Source organism: Macadamia integrifolia, chromosome 6 (genome assembly GCF_013358625.1).
Source record: "Macadamia integrifolia cultivar HAES 741 chromosome 6, SCU_Mint_v3, whole genome shotgun sequence".
Lineage (NCBI taxonomy): Eukaryota > Viridiplantae > Streptophyta > Magnoliopsida > Proteales > Proteaceae > Macadamia > Macadamia integrifolia.
The window spans coordinates 30,817,920-30,837,960 of record NC_056562.1 but is presented as its reverse complement, the minus strand read 5'-3'; the positions used below and the strand labels follow the sequence as shown (position 1 = coordinate 30,837,960).

Genomic DNA, 20,041 nt, shown 5'->3' with positions numbered 1-20,041 from the left:
TAATCGTTGGACTCAAGAGTCAACCATTTCTGTTTCTAGTTCTCGCCCTGGACCCCACCTTAGGAGTTTCTTATGTCCTTTATTTCACATGTGATCTGTGAGGTAACGTTCCTTTTACGAATATATTAAATAGGAAAAGAACAAATGCGTCATTCAGTACAAGGCAAATAAAGACGTTGATGGCAATGTTGTCATTTTGTAAAAATATTAGGATAAGAGTTGATAAATCCCGAGAACCACCGAAAATTTCGCCAGTTCGGTACGATTTTCGCCCCGAAACGAAGTTTTATACCCGAAAACACGGGTTTTTTCCATGGAAGACATCGGAATTCTAATTATTCCTCAAAATGACGGTCACATCCCCACTCCTCCACTATTTAAATTTTAAAAAAGCGTTGAAAAGCGTAGGCTGGGATTACGAGAGTTACAGAAGGGTACATACGTCATTGAGATTGAGAAAGAACGTTATCTTATTTCGATGCATGCTGGTATTATTTAATTATTTTCGGTGCCCCGCTATTCAAATTTTCGGATTGTTCTAAACCTCGGCGCCATAAAAGCTGTCGTTCCCCTGTCACCCTTTCTTACCATTCATGCCGCTTCACACTCGACGGAATCCACGCTGGTTACCTGCTATAAGGTATTTAGGCATTTACCAGATTTAGGGTTTATCAAATTCATTGCCACAGCTTTGGGGGCGACACGAGGGAGGATAACGAATCCACAAATCAATGGCATCTTCCTCTGGTTTCTTGGCTTGAGAACTGTGCACTCACCGGCATTGTGGAGAGAGAAAGAGAGAGAGAGAAAGAGAGAAAGAGAGAAAGAGAGAAAGAGAGGAAGAGATGGACGAAGAAATGGTGGATATCTCTGAAGGAAGGTTCTCGCCTGTGGAAATAGATTTCGATTACGAGTTCGATGCTTGTCGATACTTCGATTTCATCCGGAAAGAAACTCCAGCGGAGGCTCGAGAAGCAGAGCTCTGGTTCGAAACAGCTGGAAGTTATCCCCCTTCTCGTAAGTTTTTGTTCCTCTTCATTCTTTTATGTTCATATTCTTATTCTCCTTCAGTACATGCTCTCAATGTGGTTTCTCGCCTTCGATTTTTCTCTTATCTTGATCCTTTGTAGTCACCATTGTTTGATTGTTTTGAGCATTTGTGACCTCGTTTTGATCTTTTATTCGTTAAAATCTTTATGCTTTGTGGTCTTCTTCTTCGTTCGAGAGTCAAATGTTCGGTAGATAGTTTGTTATTCTTTTGATGACTAAATAGCCTGTAGCATTATACCTGACAAATTTGAATCAATAATTTCGAACCCTAAAGGAGAAAACACAATCTCAATTGATATTTTCACATAAACACTGACAGTGTTATTCAGTGGGGTACATTTTCCCACCAAATTTAGAACACGCAAAGAAGATAAGCAAGTATCTGTTTGATATTCCACTTTAGGAACTTATTCACATTCTGATTCGTTTTTTTTTTCTTTTTAAACAAATTTCTTACATTCAGCTTTCGCCGAGAGGTTGAATGCAGTCAAAGTCATCCTTGTAGAAAATATAAACAATTCTATAAAGTCTAAAGATGTGGAGAACATGGGTTCTACCGCCAACAGACCAGATGATGGCATTGGTCCAGAGTTTTCTGCATTAGATGGGAGTAACCAAGGTATTTACAGTTCTTAAGCTCTTTAAGTACGTTATTTCCGTAAGTCAAATAGTATTGGTTCTAGCCATAAACCTTTTTACTGAATTGCATTTCTAGCTGTGTTTTTTTTTATTGATTTTGCTGTAATCTAGTGAACTGCATTAACCTAGTAACATTTCAAAATGGAGAGCTGCAGCTCTGATTGATTCATTCTTAATCAGATAAACTCTGTAATGCAATCATTGGAAAATTGTTGAAAAATATTATTGCAATTTTACTAATATTGCAAATTGCAGTTGTAGTGGCTCAAATTTTGCAAGAAGATATATATGAAATTGACGATGAGAAGGTTTATAGTTGTAAGAAGTTTTACATATACCATAAACACTGGATTGACAGATGTTTGACTTTTTCAATATATCCTACTATCTCTTCCCAATTCCTTGACCAACATTTCTCGTGTCCACCAAGTATAGGGCATCATGGTTCCAAATGAGACACCTAGCTGCACTATATTTTCAATTGCTATCCCTTTCCCACACAGTGATACTCCCTTGAAGACCTCTCCACCCTCTTCCCTCCCCCCCTCCCCCTCCCCCCTCCCCTCCCCCAAACACATCAAAAAATGTAGAACACAAACCACCTAGGACGTTTTGCAGCCGAAGGACTTAATCTTAGTTGGAATTTCAGCATATAGCTCATTTGCAAACCCTTATGTTTTCAAGACACCTGGTGGAGCAGGAAACTGAAGAGTCTGACATACATTAACATCCTTAAAGAAATCTTCATCCCCTCAAATTTGACGACCAATGCTTTAGAATAGAAGCAGAGTGCAGATTTTCATGCTGATGATATTAAAGTATTTATATTTTCTCTTGCTAGATCATGAACGGATGAGTGATGGAGTCTGCAGGAACTTAACCGGTGGAGTTCCACAGAAAGTTCAAAATGAAGAACAACCATTGACAACAGGTGCTTTGGTTTTATTACTATTATGGTAGCAGTCTCATGCTTGATGTTCTTACGATCCAAATTTTCTGTAGTAGGACATTTGTAGCAATTTTTTAAAGTTAATATGTTTGATTAATCTCACAATCAAGTCTGATCACTTTTTCCTCCTCTTTCCTGGAGTTCTTTCACATTTACTAGTGTATTGTAGTTTGTCTGGACCATGTTTCACTTTATTTGGAAGAAAATAACAAATATTCGAGTGCAATTTTGTAGTATTAATTTCATCCTTTTTCTTATCTTCTTCTATAACTTCAAGTTTCTGTTGGTTCGCAATTTCTCACTAGGGCCATTTTATAATCACATGGCTGAAGATATTCCCAAAACAAAAATGAAGCGTGCAAGCAAAGGACCTTTCCCCAGGAGCTCAACTTTAATGAAACCAACTGCCAGTCATCTGGCAAAGCAAAATCAACCACGGGATGTCTCTGGTTCCAGCCGATTTTTTGGAAGGTTTTTAATTCTTTCTTTCAGTTTATTGCACAGCTTCTTTTCCGCCAGTAGTATATAGTATTCTAGTTAGTTTTGGGATTATATGTACAAAAGTATAACTTAGATCAAGAATCCAGTGGGACTATACTAATCCCAAATTCACTCAGCTGATCTCAACCAATGCTGGCCGAGTTTGGGGGAAAAAAGGGGTAAACAGATATGGCCAGGCAATTCCATGCTGACTTGCGCATTGACTTACCTTATATGCCCAATCCAGTCCCAAACCTTGATATATTAAGGGTTAAATTTCTACGGAAGTCTTTGTTTAATGGAAACTAGGAGTAATTTCATCTATGATCCTTCTTCTTTACTGTTTCTCTGTTTGCAGCTTTGTGATCCATTTTTTCTTCCGTTTTCTCATTTTGTCAAGTGTTATTTGCAGGTCTGGGATGTCATTTGTTCAAAACAGTGGTCGAACCTTTGATAATCCCTCAGGGGTTGAAACTCAAGCTGCCAAGAGACAGAAGCTCGAAGGAGGTCACTTACGGAAGGTCCGCTGATTTTATAATTGTATCATAAATGGATACCTATGGTTTACTCCTAAAGTCTGTTTTTGGTGAAACTTTGTTATGGATTTGTAGTGTGTAAGTTTATCATGAACTATATTATCAATGACTACTTGGAGCCAGACACATCTGTTATTGCTGATGGATTACAATGCTTCTTCCCCCCCCCCTTACTCCATTAGAAAACTATGTTCTATGATTCCTTTAAACTGGGAGAAAATATTGCACAATGTTGAATGTTTGCCTGTTGTTAACTTCTTTCTCAAAATTGAATTGTTTTCCTATGCTTATAAAATGCTCTACTACTTTCACATTTGATTTTTTTTTCTCCTTTTTTCCTGTGAAACCTTTCAAGGGATTTTTCTCTGATTGATTATATTTCTCATAAATCCTCTACCTGATTTGAAGTTGGAATATGCTGTAGTTCCTTGGACTTATATCTTGTATGTCCAGAAACCAGTGTTTATTCAAACTTTTATAATTTGGCGTACTTGATTACTCATTGATGGGGAATGTGCTAAGCGTATTCTTTTATTCCTGAGAAACGGATTGCATACTTCATTCTGAATACCATTGTTGATATAAAATCCTAGTAGTTTGAGATGTATGTTCATTCAAATGTGTTAAGAAGCTGGTGGGTTGCGGTTGGAATTATAGGATTTTTTTTGGGGTTAAGGAATGAATTATTGTATATTATTTGTAAAAAGATTACTCAACGCTATATTATTTTGCAAAACAGGTTGCTGGAACAAAGCAACAAGCTATTCTGGCACACAAAGTGCCAAAGAAGGTGACCTATTTATCTTTTCTGATGGCAGCTACCTTTTTTGCGCAACATGCCCTAGTCCTTTAGTTGACATTGGCATCTTGTTTTTCTAATTTGTCTTTCACTCCATTTTATACCATCAATGCTAATAAATTCAATTAAACTCTTTTGGATGAACTACCAGGATGAACCTGTTGATGGTAGTGTAGTGTATTCGCAGCTTAAACTCACTATTCCAAGAGAGCCTGACCTGGAGACAGCACACAGGGCCCAAAGGACCAGGTTTACTTCTTACTTTGAAATTGATGTCAATTTTTTTACCAAAGCAATTGATTGAAATGGAATGCATAATTTTTAATATTTCTTTTACTGATGGGCTCAATTTTTTATTTTTTTTATTTTTATATTAATTGCAGACAAAAAAATAATACTGAGTTAGAAGAACAGCAAAATTCAGCATGCACATTTAAAGCACACCCTTTGAACAGAAAAGTTGGTACTACAGCTAATAGAAGTGTTCTTTTTTTGGGTTTTTTTTTGGGGGGGGTGGGGGGTTGGAACTGATTGTGTATGGCAGTTATTTACTTCCCGGTTTACTAATTCTTTCTTTTTGGTGAGGTTCAGATTCTCAAAGCTCCTTCAATGCGACTTCCACAAAAAAGTACGCCACGGTTGCCCGAATTTCAGGTACAGATTTAGTTTTTGTTCTATGGCCTTGCCTTCTAATATTGTTTATTACTTTTCTTCATTGTGGTGCAAGGTTCAACTGCTTCCAATTTTTTTTTTTAAATCGTTTTTGTGTTTGACTGTTTCTTTTTGTTACATTATGTCTTAGGAATTCCATTTGAAGACATCAGAGAGGGCTCTACAACACTCCACATCTGCTGTATCGTCACTACCTCACAACAAATCTGACAAGGTAGGCCACTAGATTTATTTTTAATAAATATGGTTACCACTACAAGTCCGAGAGGGTATCATTGCCACATTAACGATGGCAAAAATATTTTTTCATCGCCTATTTTCTTATGTTTAAACGGGTTTTTATGTCATTTTCAACTGTAAGAAGCTAATAATGGTAAGCTTTCCATTTTAGGTGGCAGTTAACAGCAGTTGTGTTGCTCATAATACAACCATGGACTCCAAAAGGTACTATAAAACAGCTGTTTCTGTTCATATTATCCTTTTCATGTTTTATTTCTGTTTCTTTTTTTGTGACATGTAATAGGAATACTCTCTAAGTTTCTGGGATATAACTTTTAATCATGTGGTTGAATGGACTTAATTTTATTTAAAAAAAAAAAAATCCCAAAGAGCTCTTTGCATCCTGTTCTTGTCTGGACTTTGGATAGTAACTAACATGTCTGTTTTTCGGGTTTGCTCAGGTCAAATTCTGGGGAAAATCCAAAGGAGGAATGTGAATTAGCACATCATTTTAAAGTTCGGCCCTTTAATAAGAAGGTAGAGTGGTAATTTTCATGCAACCATTTTTTGTTGTTATACAATGCTAACCGTTGTCATTTATGAACCCTATTTGGCTTCAGATCTTTTCAAGTAGAGGAGAGATTGGTGTTTCCCAGAACAGCAAGAGGGAAGTCACAGTACCCATGGTAATTGAATTTACCTTATGTTTAGTGTGGTGGTGCCTTGTGGTATTCGTTGAAGTTCGTTGGATGCCTTTCTTGTTACCATGTTTTTGCTTGTCTACAGGAATTTGATTTTTCAAAAGATAAGAGGTCTCGGCATCGTCCACCCATAGAACTTTTTAACAAGGTAACTTTCTGCTTTCAAATAGGAGTCATTTGGTGTGCCTCCTTTCCTATGTTCGCTGCATTTATATTTTTCATAGTACTCATGTCTCTCTCTTTTTTCTTTTGGTGTAAATGTTAGCTGTCACTTTCATCTGAACTCCAGCAGAAAACTGCATCTCAACCAAAATTGGCTTGGTCTAGTTCTGTACATGCTAAGGTTTTTCCCCATTCCTCATTTCCTTGCAATGCCTGAAATTCTGAACTATTTTACTGTTTGATGCTTTGGGTTTCTATTTTTTCCCGAGTAGTTACATCTTCAATTTTGTTTGGTTTAAGGGCTCAAAGGAGAATACTCCAGGTCCTTTCCGACGAGAACACGTGGTATGTATGACAATTTTGTCAGTCAGCAATTTTATGTGTCCTCTACTCCTCTAGTAGTCTCCCTTTTTGTTAGACAAGCTACTTTGATTCACCAAACCCCAATCTAATGAACTCCAACTTGAAGATAGCAGCAATGAACAATGAAAAGCCACAAAGGGTTGGAGAAAAGCAAACTCAATGTTTCTCTGACAAAGTCAGACCCCAAGCCAATATGAACAGGTACATCTTACGCTGTAAAGAATTTAGGTCAAGTTGATCTTTGCTAAGTTTTGCAATACGTGGTGTGTTTTCTGGTCCTTCTATGATTTAGTTTTCTGTTTGGCTACTTGAAGTGAGGATTGCCATGTCCCTGTTGCTTCATCATTGAAGCCACATTAAATTTTCCCTGCCTATAAAGTAACACTTAAATTTATGATTGATTTCAATGACATGTTGTAGTTGCTGACACATTGGATTTAGTTTTGGATGAAAACCCTTTATGATGAACTTGTTTGTGGCAAGAAGTGATGATTCCATTTTAGATACCTTACATTTTTAAAATCAGTCTTAGATCATACCCTAGCATTTTAAAAAATTAGTCTTAGATCATTCCAAGTTCAAAGTGTAACTCTGAACTCACCTTTGACTTTTAGTGATGGCAGCCACTTCTATGTTGCACTAACTCTCACTGCATGTGCATTCAAAGAGCAGGGTAACATGTACAAATGGCTGATTAGTAAGCCTCCTGACCAGTGGTGAGGATATGTTCTGAGCACACATTGTTTGGGATATGGTCTAAAACCATGAAATCCTGCCTGATGGTTAGCGACTTAGTGTACAATTAATTAGGAAGTAAAAATTAAAGTGGCTGAATGAATGATAGGAGAGATTTTTGAAAAATTAGTTTTCAAAATTTGAACTTTTGAAAGTCTCTCCTCCTGTGGAGATAGCTGCACTTGTAGACAAACTGAGGCATTCAAAGATGTAGTGGTCTGGAGATCCCTTGTTCAAGCGAAATTATGTAGGTTCTACTTGGTGTTGCTTTCACAATCAGTAGTTCAAATATCCAACTTGAGTTAAACATTTGAATCCATTGTTCTGTGTCCATGCTAACATAAATGCACGAGTAAATTGAGTGTTCCCATCTGCTAATATCTCTGATTGTCTAAAATTGGCCATGATTCACAGCAGGAGCTTGGGCATCCGTTGACACTATGATGGCTTGCAAGTTCTCTATTGATAATGACAAATTTTGAGTTAGTGAATTTCCATGAAGCTTGATGAATTGATAAATGGGCAGAGCTCTTATTTTGAGACACGTGATCCACTGGGAATTCATATTGTGCTGGGCAATCTTGTAGTGGTCATAAAGTCACTTGTATTTTCATGACTAATCAGTTCGCTGAAGTCATGGTCTCCTCGCAGAGGGTAGAGTTTTTTGGTTTTAGCAATTGTAGCAGGGGAAATCAGGCACACGTTTAATAATTTGTAAAAACAGGTATCATCCATTCCCCAATAAAAATGTAGAACAGGCCAGAGTTGTACAGTTATCAAGGCCTCAAAATTTTGAAACATAGTCTAATCCCCTTCTGTTCATATATCATCATAAGATATTGCGGAGCAATTATATGTAATGGTTACCCATTCCACAGAAATAGTACATTTTTGTTCTTCCTCAGGATCTTTGTTTTTGATAATCTAATGGAAATTGCTGATCTAGACTGAAATTGTGGTTGTCTGAAATTTTTATTTGAAACATTTGGAACAATCCAGATTTATTTTTTAGGGGTTGTGCACTACTTGCTTCAGGCAGAGATGGGAAGCACGACTTCATTATTCAGCTTCAGATCCATGAAACCACCAGTAAGCTACTTGATGCTAATCATGCGTCAATGTTTCTCTTGCAGTAGCACAACAACTCAGTTTTACCCCAACTAAATAGGGTTGGTCGGCTACATGGATCCTTGTCCTTCAATCAGTTTCAATCAGTTCTATTCAACTTTATACTTGGTAAAGGCTTATGCTATGCAGTAGCACAAGTGGATATAAATATAATTCATATAAAGTTGGTATATGAATCTGCTCTATGGGATTTAGTATATTCACTGAATTGTACTTGGTGATCGACTTTGTCCAACGGCTGATATTGTAGGCCTTTTTGAAGGGCTTCTTCTCCTTTCCATACATCTTGACTCTGCTGTTATCAATTCTTCTTGTCATGGCAATAGCGAGGTCGTTGGCAAACAAGGAATGCCAAACAAAGGCATGGAGGGTGGAGATGAACAACGCAGAGACACCATTGCTGAAGACATGAATGAGAGAACTAGAGCAAAGAACTTGCTTGGTTTGAGTCAATCCGAATTGGTATTATGTAAGTATCGGCCCAAACTAAAGCGAAAGTGTTAAGAAGAGATTTGACCTCAGTTGGTTTCATTTTTTGTCAGGTCTGTTTTGGATTTCTATTGGTTTGTTATTGGTTCGATTTTGGTTTTCTACATATAAGAAAAAGAAAAGAGGGTTTTCTTCGCTAAAGGCATTGGGATTGATGTTCTCATCAATTCTCCCTGGTTGGGAAGAGTTCACCACCCGTGCAAATTGGTTGTGGAAACTCTCTAATAAATCAGGGTTTAGGTTTCCAAGATATAGGTTTTGGTTGGTCCTGTGGGTTTCAATTTTGTACCGGTTCTTAAACCCCAAATCAAACTGATTCCCAAACATGAGCGATTAGAGAATCAGTTTGGTTCAGTGTTTTTGATAGGTCTGGTCAGTCCAATAGGCTTCAGGTTGACTTTTGACATCATAGCGTGGATGCTGAGACATGAGAGCCTGAGGAAGTTTTGACTAAAGTTGTAAATTTGAAATCGAAATTATTTATCAAAATCGAATCAAATCGTTTTGTTTATTAAATGGTTTGGTATTAATTTTAAAATTGAAATTGTGATTCAATTTTGATTTTAAAGTTTAAACTGTTGGTAAATCGTTTAAATAAATCATTAAACTAATTAATATAGACATAGTAAGTTTATGTCATTCAATAATAAGTTTGCATATAAAATAAAATAAAAGTTTACTTTAAACAACTACTAAAAAAAATACATAACAATAAAAAATTTAATTCAATGTTACAATTTACATCAATTTATTAAAAATTTTTAAAGGTAAAAAAATTGTTTAGACAAAAAATTAGAAAACATAAGAAAATCGTTTAAACCGAAACCATTTATTAAATGATTCGGATTTTATTTTATCTAAAAAAACTTTCAGTAAATCTAATCGAACCGTCTACATCAAAACAAACCAGTTAACACCCTTAGTTTTGACACCCATCCTTCTTTCCCTTGTAACGGCCTTAGAATACAAAGGAGCCCAAATTTCATGTCCTGAGGTCTTTTTATGCTGTCTATGATTTTTTTTTTTTTAGTTCATTCAAAATTCATTATTGACATCGGGTAAGAAGTAAGAACATCAAGTATAGACTGCCATTTCTGTAAGAAATTCTGGATATGTATTATCGCCCCTTGGAGTTGTGGAGTTTAGATTCCGACATCCGGTGTGCGTTCCAAGAATCAAAATGTACCCGAACTCCAAAAAGGGTAGGGGGTGAGTCATATTGATCCTAGAAGGGTGACTGTTTCCTTCCCAGTGAGTGAAAGAAAACTTAGTTGAAAATGTCAAGTAAGATTGGGTATTCTAGGCAAGGTAGTCCTCTGAAGATTTAAAATCATTTCCTTCTTCACTTTTGGTCTTTATTTCCCCATTTCGTAAATTTAAAGAACAGAACGTACCTACATCAAGGGGACCTGTTTCTTCTAGTAAGATCCTCAATTTTTTCCGAAAAACTCCGGTAACCTAGTGAAATTTTTACTTCTTGATCCCATTTTTAAGGTTCCAGCTGATCCCCGCCCATGAACCCATGAGTTGGGATGGGTTCCTTTTGAACGTCGTCGGGCACTTTGTAATTAACTTAGAAGCATGGAAGCCGAAGACTGGTAGATTAGGGCCAGCTTGAAGCTTGACATACCAAAAGACAGATTTATGGGGGAGACTTACCACTAGTACTAGATATTTTGAAACTCAAAAAACCCGTGAAGCTGCTCAGAATCTCAGATTTTCAGAGCAGCAGCAGGCTGAAGCAGGAGCACCATTAACCCATTTACTCAGCCATTCAGAGGTTTCCAAGTCATCCATTAATGACTAATAACTGACCACTCATCCCAATAAAAACTAGGCAGCTATCCTGTGGAGTATATACCATCACAGCTGTTAAATGAATCAATAAAGTTCATCCCCTTCAAAAATCCAGACCCTAAATTCCCATGATTTATTGCACAATAACTACAAGAAGCAACCCCCTACCAAACAGTATAAGACAAAATAAGCTTTTCGCAAAGCTTTTCCTTTTCACCCCTTCTATTTTTCTGTTTCTAAAACCTATTTTATCTCAAACCTTCCACATAATCCAAGTTTAAAAGTTTGGATTTTGCAAAACCACCCAAGAGAGGGCAAAAACCCAGATGGGTATTGTTGAATGAAGTATGAAACTTGAACTTCATTGGCTATTGTTGGATATCACTTCCCCGAACTTGACAAACCACCGGGCATTGGAGTGAACTTCATTGGCTATTGTTGGATATCACTTCCCCGAACTTGACAAACCACCGGGCATTGGAGGAACTGTTGTCATGCAATCGTGGATTTTGCTGCTGCTGCTGCTTTCCTTCCGAATTCACAAAGAATTGTGCATAGTTGATCGTCTTGGGCACATCACATAGCTTTGCAGTGGGCAGCGCTGGCAGCAACGAAACCAGTACCTTGGCAACCTCGTGCATGTTTGGTCTCTCAGATGGGTGCTTCTTAGTGCAGAGCAGAGCAAGTTGGAATGTCTTCCTCACCAGTCCCAAATCCATGCATGTCACAGATACCTCCGGATCAACTGCCTCCATCACAGTGTCATCATCTGCCTTGGACATTATCTGAATCACAGAACATGAAACCATTAGCAAGTGAACAGTGCAAATATTTTTGACTTCTCTAGTAGAAGATAAGTTTCACGGTCCACAAACCAATTGATGCAAGTTCAACTCATTGTCCACAGCCTTCTTCCCGGTGAGGAGCTCCAGAAGAACAATCCCAAAACTGTAAACATCAGACTTCTCGTTAAGACGAGAGGTCCGTGCATACTCTGGGTCAATATACCCAATGGTGCCCATCACATAAGTTGAGGCATGGGATTTTGCGGATGGGATGCGCTTGGCAATCCCAAAATCAGAGAGATGAGCTTCAAAGTTCCCATCCAGTAGGATATTGGAGGACTTGATATCCCTGTGAATGATCCGAGGATTACAATCATGGTGAAGGTATGCAAGGCCTTGGGCAGCTCCAACAGCTATTCTCAACCGTGTATCCCAGTCCAGTTTCACCTTTCCCGACCCTATGTTTCCAAAATAAACATGGATGATACATATCAAACATCGGCCTGAGTCTGCAATAAATAATCTATGAAACCAATGGGCAAGAGACGGACCATGTAGAAGATCCCACAAAGAACCATTTTCCATGTAATCATAGAAAAGAAGATTTCCATGTGGGGAAAGTGAGTATCCATGCAAGCTGACAAGATTTCTGTGCTTAATGCTACCAATGGTTTCAAGTTCAGTTTCAAACTCTCGCAAGCTTTGTGGGTACTGGGTGTAGAGTCGTTTTATAGCTATGGGCTTGGAGTTCTTCAGTTCGCACTTGTAAACTGTGCTTGATGCGCCATAGCCAATTATGTACTTCTCACTCAAATTTTCAGTAATCCTCATGATGTCGTCATAGGTGTGAACAGCCATGTCCATATGGAGAATTACAAGTTTTGGTGGACCTGATACGGAATATAACTCATAAGGGAACAGAAATAGAAGGCCACAGAATAAATAGAACTTGTAACAAATCTCAAGACATTACATACCTTGAAGCACTTTATTGGAACCTTTCTCATATTGCTTCTGCTGCTTGGATTTATAAATTGCAACCATGATCATCAATAACAGTGTAACAGAGCCCAAGGCAATACAGACAGCAGCAGTGCGGGAGAAACTAGCTGTAACAGAGATGGTAAGGTCAGTCCAGTGAGCCAAAAAGGATGCGCAAAATAGCCTAAGCATTCTTTATCCAAATGATGTGACATCTACTTAGCTATATACCTTTGTATACTCGCTCATATGGGCCACACAATGATCCCGACCAGTTGCCACACAACAAAGAATTACCCAGGAAGCTGAATAACATACCAAAACAAGATAAGCAAATATAACTGAATTGCAGCCAAATTCAGGAAAGATTTTTGTTTGGCTGATTGCACACCTTTCTGGTGGAAACCTTGAGAAGTTTTTGGAAGGAGGAACAACACCCGACAAGTTGTTGTAAGAGAGGTTCCTGAATCCCAGAAGTGTGTGTTAGCATCTAAACTTTATATTTATCTATACCAAGAGAATGAAGGAATCTTACAAGGTCACAAGGCTGAAACAATTAGTTAACTGAACCGGGATACCACCACAAATATTGTTGTTGTTAAGAATACTGCAAGAATTCAAGTTAGAAAGCTTATCTGGAGGTTCTAAATTTACAGTAGTTATTATTTTCATTAGAACTGAGGATGATGAACTTACAGAGAAACAATATTCTGCAACTGACCCAATTCTTCGGGAATACTGCCTGAAATCTTGTTTAATGACACATCACTGAAAGATTTGAATAAAAGGAATTATTACACGTAAAATGAGAAAACATTTTGTGTGCTAAGAGACCTGATAAAGGAAGGATATTAGCAAGCTAAACAAACTCACATAATTTGGATACTTCTCAGATTTCCAAATTCTGCAGGAACAGGTCCATTGAGATGGTTTTTACTCAAGTTCCTATGGAGCAGATGATAAAATGTTAAAACCATCAAATGCAAAGATACTGGACTCAGTTAAATATAGCAAACTATGTCAAAATGATTTTTTTTGCTTACAGAGTAAGAAGATGCTCCAGGGCACCAAGAGAAGCAGGGATAGGCCCAGAAAAATCATTGTTTGATAGGTCCCTGGAATTGTAACATATTAGAACACACTCCATCAAATATAATGACAACAAAGCTATCAATGTCATTGCAGTACTTACAGTGTATCAAGATTGACAATGCGCCCCAACTGAATAGGGATCCTGCCCTTAAAGTTGTTTGAAGAAAGATTCCTGCAGAAGCAGCTTAAGTTATGAATGCCAAAAAGGAAAATGTAGTACATAAAACTAAAAATAGTAGAAGGGTTCAGAAAAGCACAAAAAACTTACAAATAAGTCAGGCTCACTAAATTCTGGAAACCAGATGGTATGGAACCATTCAATCGATTACCCTGCACATTACTGAAACATATGTATAACAAATGAGCAGACATCATAATAACTTTACAGCAATTGTGACAGCAAAAGCTTAAAAAACTTACAATTGGTTCAGTGCTGTGCAAGAGCTGATATTCTGTGGAATGGGGCCTGCAAGATTGTTACTGGCAAGATTCCTACAATGCAGGGTGCAACATTTCACGAGGCAAGATACAATCAATCTTGAAGAAATGACAGGAAAATGAGCAAACAAATAGAAAGTGAACATGCAAAGCCAGAACTCACAGTTCAAACAATTCTTCCAGTTTCCCAAGTGCTGCTGGTATCTCACCAACAAGCTGATTGTTGTTCAGTTGCCTGTGTATTGAATGGATGAGTAACCACAAATGGTAGAAACAATGGATTAGTATCAAACAATTTATGTGTTGGCAAGATAGCACTTACAAATAGCTAAGTTTTGTCATATTTCCCAGTTCTGGTGGTATAGGTCCAGTAAGTTTGTTACCATGTAAGTACCTAAAGGATGATCAAACTATAATATTAATCAAGGACAAAATATGTACATGTATACAGCATAAATTAAAGAACTCACAGTTTGCCTGTAAAAGTAAGGTTGCCGAGTATTGGAGGAATTGGTCCAACCAGCTCATTCTCACTTAAATCCCTACAAGAACAAAGCAAGGGTTGAGTACTTCAATGTACAATCCAATAGAGTACCACATTTTATAATGTTTTCCAATATACGAGGCTCCAAGCAATCAAAAGGAAAAGAACAACTGCTCACAAGACAGCAAGGGCTTGCATCAGACCGATGACTTCAGGAATCTTCCCCCTAAGCCTATTTCCTTGAAGTGACCTGATTAAAGAACACATTAAGCATAAATGCCAAGAAACTAATCTCATTCAAATCTAGAAGACAATAAATAAGAAACATACAGGGTCGCCACTTGCAGGAATCCAATATTGTAGGGAATTTCCCCAGTAATATGGTTGTATGAGATATCCCTGATTTCAATCATAAGGTAGATAGATATCAAGGACAATAAGAATTAACGAACATGCATACAACGCTAAAATAAATACATAAGAAAAAACTTACAAAATCTCAAAGCTGGTGCAATTCCCAATGCTATCTGGTATCGTTCCACTAAGGTTATTCCCTCTCACATCACTGCAAATTTTGAGATGTTAATTTTTTTTTCAAAAAAATCAAACATACAATTACTGCTATTTAATAACTCAGACAGAAAGAAATGTGATCGATTAGCTACTCTTCACCAGGAAAAAAAAAAAAGATGGATTAGCTACTCACAAATACCAGAGGCCCGTTAATTGACACATATCAGAGGACAGTGTTCCAGTCAGTGAGTTGCCTCTTAACCCTCTGCAGACACAGTTACATAATACAGCCCATAAGGACATAACACAATCAGCAAAACATAAGCCATGAAAGGCTGCATGAAAATGAGACGGAAGTGTAATACTTACAGATACTGCAATACTTCATTCCAGTAGATAAGCCGTGGTATTTCACCTGTAAGCCGGTTCAGGGCAAGATCCCTGGCAAATGTTTAGCTAGTTAGCATTTTAGCAAATTCATCACAGCACCATATTTCCAATTCTATGCAGTATTACTACTTTGAGTCTCACCATGAAACCAGCACCCTAATACAGGTACTCTAGCAACAAACAATACCACTACCACCTCAAATGAGGATGTTTAGAAATTATTAATGGCCGAGTGACCAAAGTTTTACTTGGAAGGCAGAAAAGAGTGGACTGCAGCGAAATTGGCAAAAGAAAATGAGCACTCACAGAGTTTTTAGATTTGGTAGTTGCGACAAGGTTGAAGGAATTGGGCCAGCCAACATATTGTTCTTCAAAGTCCTGCACAGTTCAATCCGTTAAATGCTAGAATTCCTTAGATTCAACATGCATCAATGTGCTAGACTAAGAAGAAACATTTTCAGACACATGAAACTTACAGATCTTCGAGTTGCTTAAGTTTGGATATTGAAAAGGGTATATCACCAAAAAGCGAGTTGCCGGATAAATCCCTGCTCGAGGTAAAGCACCCAACCAGAAAAGACAATAAACTTCTGCTAAATCACCAGATATCGGAACCAGAGCTGGAAAAGAGGGCGGTGGATACAAAAAATGAGTGTAAACGAGGGGTGAACTTACAGAAACTTCAGGGAGAGACAGTCTCCAATTTCATCTGGGATTTGCCCTGTTAATTGATTTCCCTTCAAATCTCTGCACGTTAGAAGTCACCGAGTGATTCTCATGCAGTACGTAGAAGGAAGGTGCAGAGGAAGAACACCAGAACAGGGAAGAAAAATACTTACATTACTTGTAAGTTGGTGAGGTCTCCAATGGCGGGCGAAATCTCTCCACCCAGATTCAAATTTGATAGATTCCTTCCCAAAAAAACAGAACTCCATTAATAGCTAGCTACACTAAGAAAAGGAGCTTACAACATTAACATAAATAGAGAAGGAGGGAGAGTTGAATGGTGATGAACATACAAGGAAATAACAGAGAAAGAAACGTTGTCACAGGAGACACCACGCCAAGAACAGTGATCGTCGTTGCGAACATCGTCCCAGTCGAGAAGCACATTAGCTACATTGCTAAAAGAAGCCTTGATCGACAACAGCGCTTTTCCTACAACACAGGATTCCGACAAGCAACACTTTAAGCCAATAAACAAATAAAACTTGGGAGCAACGAAGAAAAAAATAATTAAAACAGGGCAAGCCGTAACTAACTATAATAAACCATGAAAAAGCTTTCAAAGAGACTGAGCAGAAGAAAAGGAAGGAAAAGAAAAGTTTCTACAACAGGTAATAGACATGAATACATAAGAACGCCTCTCTTTCTAAGTCCATAAGAGTTCCATGGAACCTGCAACTGAGTTGTTAACCTAAAGTAGGGACTGATCTGAAGTGTTACCGCTCGGTACTAGCAAGTGAGCATTGACAATGAAGAAGGAAAATGATAGCGGAAGCCAAAAAAGAGAGCGAACCTTCGTCAGGCAGTGGAGAAACGACTTGAGCCAGGAATTGCAGCGCCACCATTACAACACAGACGAAAACCATCTTCTTCCCCTGCAATATCATCTTCTGCTCTGGTTCGAAATGCAGAAGAAGAAACCGAAAGAGGAACAGATCAAAAAAGAAAAACAGTGAACAGCCAATTGGAATCTTCTCAGAGAGAAGAAATGCAGAGAGAGAGCACAAGCTCAGCATCCATTGCGTAGCGAGTGAACGAGTTCGAGTGTGTAATGGGAGTGAAAGAACGAAACAGAGAGAGACACACAGTCACCAAACAGGCTTTTGGCGTGAACTGTAAGGAAGGAGAGAGAGAGAGAGAGAGAGAGAGAGAGAGAGAGAGCAACAAACGGCGGTGAAGGGACGTTAGGGGGTTGACGAGATGAGTGACCGTCGACCGTACTTCCGTTTCCCAGAGGTCCATAGGAGAAATGATTTAATTTTTGTACCACGCTTTCCGTCTGACCTAACCGTACGTGGAGAGGAGAGAGAGGGGTATAATTGGAATCTAAAAAATCAAATTTTATTTATATTACAAAAGAGCTTGTTGGCTTCTTCTATTCCTGAGGATCTTCTAAATAGTATTTTAATTTAATTTTAAATTGAAATTATTTGAGGGGTAAAGTAGAACAGAAAACTTGTGAGTTGTGAAATAGGGGAGGAGTAAATTATGGGAAGAGAGGAAAGGAAACAGAGAGTGGTCAGACAGCGAAAGTGTTTCGTATAAAGCAGGGGGAGGATTCTTCTGAGATATCAGATCTGTATTATTAGGTAGTAATAAAAATGGAGAAACCGTAAAGGGCGACGTACTATAGTGTCTTTTCCTGATCTTCTTTTGATCTATGGCCCACACTGTTGTTCACTTCTCCTCCACTGGAACTCACAAAGACTGCTCCAGCCCCACCGCCACCACACCCACCTCCACCCCCACCCAATCTTCCATCGAATCAAGCTGCAGAGCAGAGCTGTTTGCTGCTGCTGCTGCTGCTGCTGCTGCTGAGATAGAGACGATAGGATGGGGTGGGGACGTGGGGTTCTCAAATCTCGGCTGTGGCCTTTTGAGTTTAGTTTAGAGAATGATTCTTATACTAGTGTGTACTTGTGTTTCTTCAAAAGAACAATCCCCTACCACTCTCATCTCTTTTTTTTTTTTTTTCATTTTTATATCTCACCTTTGTGAGTTGAAAAAAAACAGAAGACAGGAAAAAACTTGGAATTAATGGGGGAGTGGACAAAGACAAATTCTTGATTGGCTCAATCAAGAGAACTAATGAACAGTATTTCCAGGGCATTTATTGTGAGATACTTAAGAAGGGACACAAGGGAATAGAGAGGAAGAAAAAAAAAATTTAATACTACTTAGTAGCTAGAGAAATGGAATTCTAAGGTCAGGTAAGAAGATATCCTCTTGAGGTAAAAATTTTCACCCTAACCTTGGGACTCCATTAATCTGGCTGTTATTCTAGTAGCACTCAAATTTCATTGGATTCAGAGAGCATGGTTTGAGGGATTGGTATCGAATTGTTTGAATTAGGTGATTCATAACGGAATTGAGAGAGGGCAATAATAATACCACGATGGGTTAATCCTGTATTAATGGATCGGTGAAGAATAATGGTAGAAAAACAATTTGAATGAAAGAGAGTGAGTGAGCGTGAGAGATTTTTCTAAGATATATTTGGGAACGCAACACAAGGAGCACATCAAGGACTCAAGGAGTGAGTATTCAAATGGGGGTAGAGACGTCATTTCTTGTTCAAGGAGAGAGAGAGGGTGCTAGCGTACCCTCTACAGTTGGCTTATATATATATATATATATATTCTTTTTACCCTTTTCTAATAAAATTTCTCAAAGCCCCCCAAGAAACAGTATGTTAAATCACTTGCTCTATGTACCTCTTCCCTACAAAACATGACCTTGTTGTTCTCCTATATACAAAATTATTTAATTACACCTTACTGGGGTGTTCATTTGTATTGCTAGAGAATCCTCTCCCTTTTTCTAATAGAGGAGAGAGGAGTTTTTTCTAAAATACATTAAGCAACAATTTTAGAATCAGCTAACACTCATGTACCTTTCATATATTTGTGCTATTCAATAGCATTTTATGAGTTTAATGTTGTGCTTACCATTCTATAATAACATTTGGGGATGAATTTCCCCTTGTCCGGACCATGTAGCCTCTAAAAAAAAAAATCTTAATTTCATTTGCACTCATTTTCTTACACTTAATAGGTTAGATGAGTTCATCGAGACCATGGCTGGGTATTTTATTTCTTCATCTTTCACTTATTTTTCAAGAAATATGAGTTATATAGTGGATTCTCTTACCCATAAGGCCCTATATAGTTTGTGTACGATAATTTGATCACATTTTACTCATTGATTGATTGACTTTTGCGGCCTTGATGCCTTATCTTCAAGAAGTTATAATGAATAATGTTTCTTGCTATCAATATATATATATATATATATGAGAGGAAATTACTCCCCTCTCCAGTATGTTTCAAGTATTACACAATCCTCTCCTGTAAAATTTGAAATTACACTTCTTTCCCTTTTAAGTTTCAGATTCTATCAACCGTACCTTGACCATGAGTGAGGAACCGTTAAATGTGTTACAAATTTATTTTAAATTCCAAAATACCCTTGATCCAATGGAGATGACCTATTTTCCCTTGATCCTATTTTCATTTTTTTCAATGAGAAAACCTTTAACCGATTGGGATTTAGGGATTTCTCTGGTACTGCATTAAATTCCACCCGAATTACTGATATGTTAATCGCAATCTCAAATTCGCTAACAATTTGATCGACACACAAGAACTCCATGGAAAATATGGAAATTGGAGGACAGAAGGAAAAGCAAACAAGAGTTACTGGTTGATGGTTAACTAAAAACAAACAAACAAAGAGGTATGGTTGATTCAATCCCAGATTCCAGAGTCCCAGATGGCACACCAAAGAGCATAGACCCAGATGTCGTTCAATAAAATAATTTAGGTTTCTTCTTAATTTTTATCCAATTCATCGACTCCCGTGGATGATCAAACTCTTTCCAATCTCAAAAGAAAGAAAAGCGTCAAGACAAGCA

General features: G+C 37.9%; 2 protein-coding genes across 4 annotated transcripts; one reads left to right on the top strand and one right to left on the bottom strand.

Moving 5' to 3' along the window:
• Positions 1-548: 548 nt before the first annotated feature.
• Positions 549-8,209, top strand: LOC122080839 (protein TPX2-like). 3 transcript variants are annotated; one of them, XM_042647711.1, is made up of 18 exons: positions 549-1,017; positions 1,514-1,669; positions 2,531-2,620; positions 2,944-3,109; positions 3,531-3,639; positions 4,394-4,444; positions 4,605-4,702; positions 4,837-4,912; positions 5,045-5,107; positions 5,256-5,339; positions 5,517-5,569; positions 5,806-5,881; positions 5,965-6,030; positions 6,131-6,193; positions 6,311-6,388; positions 6,508-6,552; positions 6,677-6,771; positions 7,723-8,209. In XM_042647711.1, the coding sequence occupies exons 1-18, from the start codon at positions 846-848 to the stop codon at positions 7,739-7,741; spliced, it is 1,560 nt and encodes a 519-aa protein (XP_042503645.1). In that variant the 5' UTR covers positions 549-845; the 3' UTR covers positions 7,742-8,209. The 3 variants fall into 3 exon arrangements, with proteins under 3 accessions (XP_042503645.1, XP_042503646.1, XP_042503644.1); XM_042647710.1 differs by having other exon boundaries at positions 551-1,017; positions 7,720-8,209; XM_042647712.1 differs by lacking the exon at positions 1,514-1,669 and having other exon boundaries at positions 7,720-8,209.
• A 2,624-nt stretch (positions 8,210-10,833) lies between these two features.
• On the bottom strand, positions 10,834-17,322 carry LOC122082760 (LRR receptor-like serine/threonine-protein kinase ERL1). The gene is made up of 28 exons (XM_042650524.1): positions 16,922-17,322; positions 16,422-16,560; positions 16,242-16,313; positions 16,078-16,149; positions 15,879-15,950; positions 15,709-15,780; positions 15,382-15,453; positions 15,206-15,277; positions 14,993-15,064; positions 14,830-14,898; positions 14,678-14,749; positions 14,486-14,557; positions 14,338-14,409; positions 14,179-14,250; positions 13,998-14,069; positions 13,846-13,917; positions 13,678-13,749; positions 13,529-13,600; positions 13,359-13,430; positions 13,182-13,253; positions 13,021-13,092; positions 12,877-12,948; positions 12,717-12,790; positions 12,482-12,613; positions 12,056-12,394; positions 11,595-11,962; positions 11,203-11,504; positions 10,834-11,138 (listed from the first exon to the last, which is right to left on the bottom strand). Exons 1-28 carry the CDS (start codon positions 17,142-17,144, stop codon positions 11,081-11,083), a joined length of 3,072 nt encoding a protein of 1,023 aa, XP_042506458.1. The 5' UTR covers positions 17,145-17,322; the 3' UTR covers positions 10,834-11,080.
• Between the last annotated feature and the right edge of the window lie 2,719 nt (positions 17,323-20,041).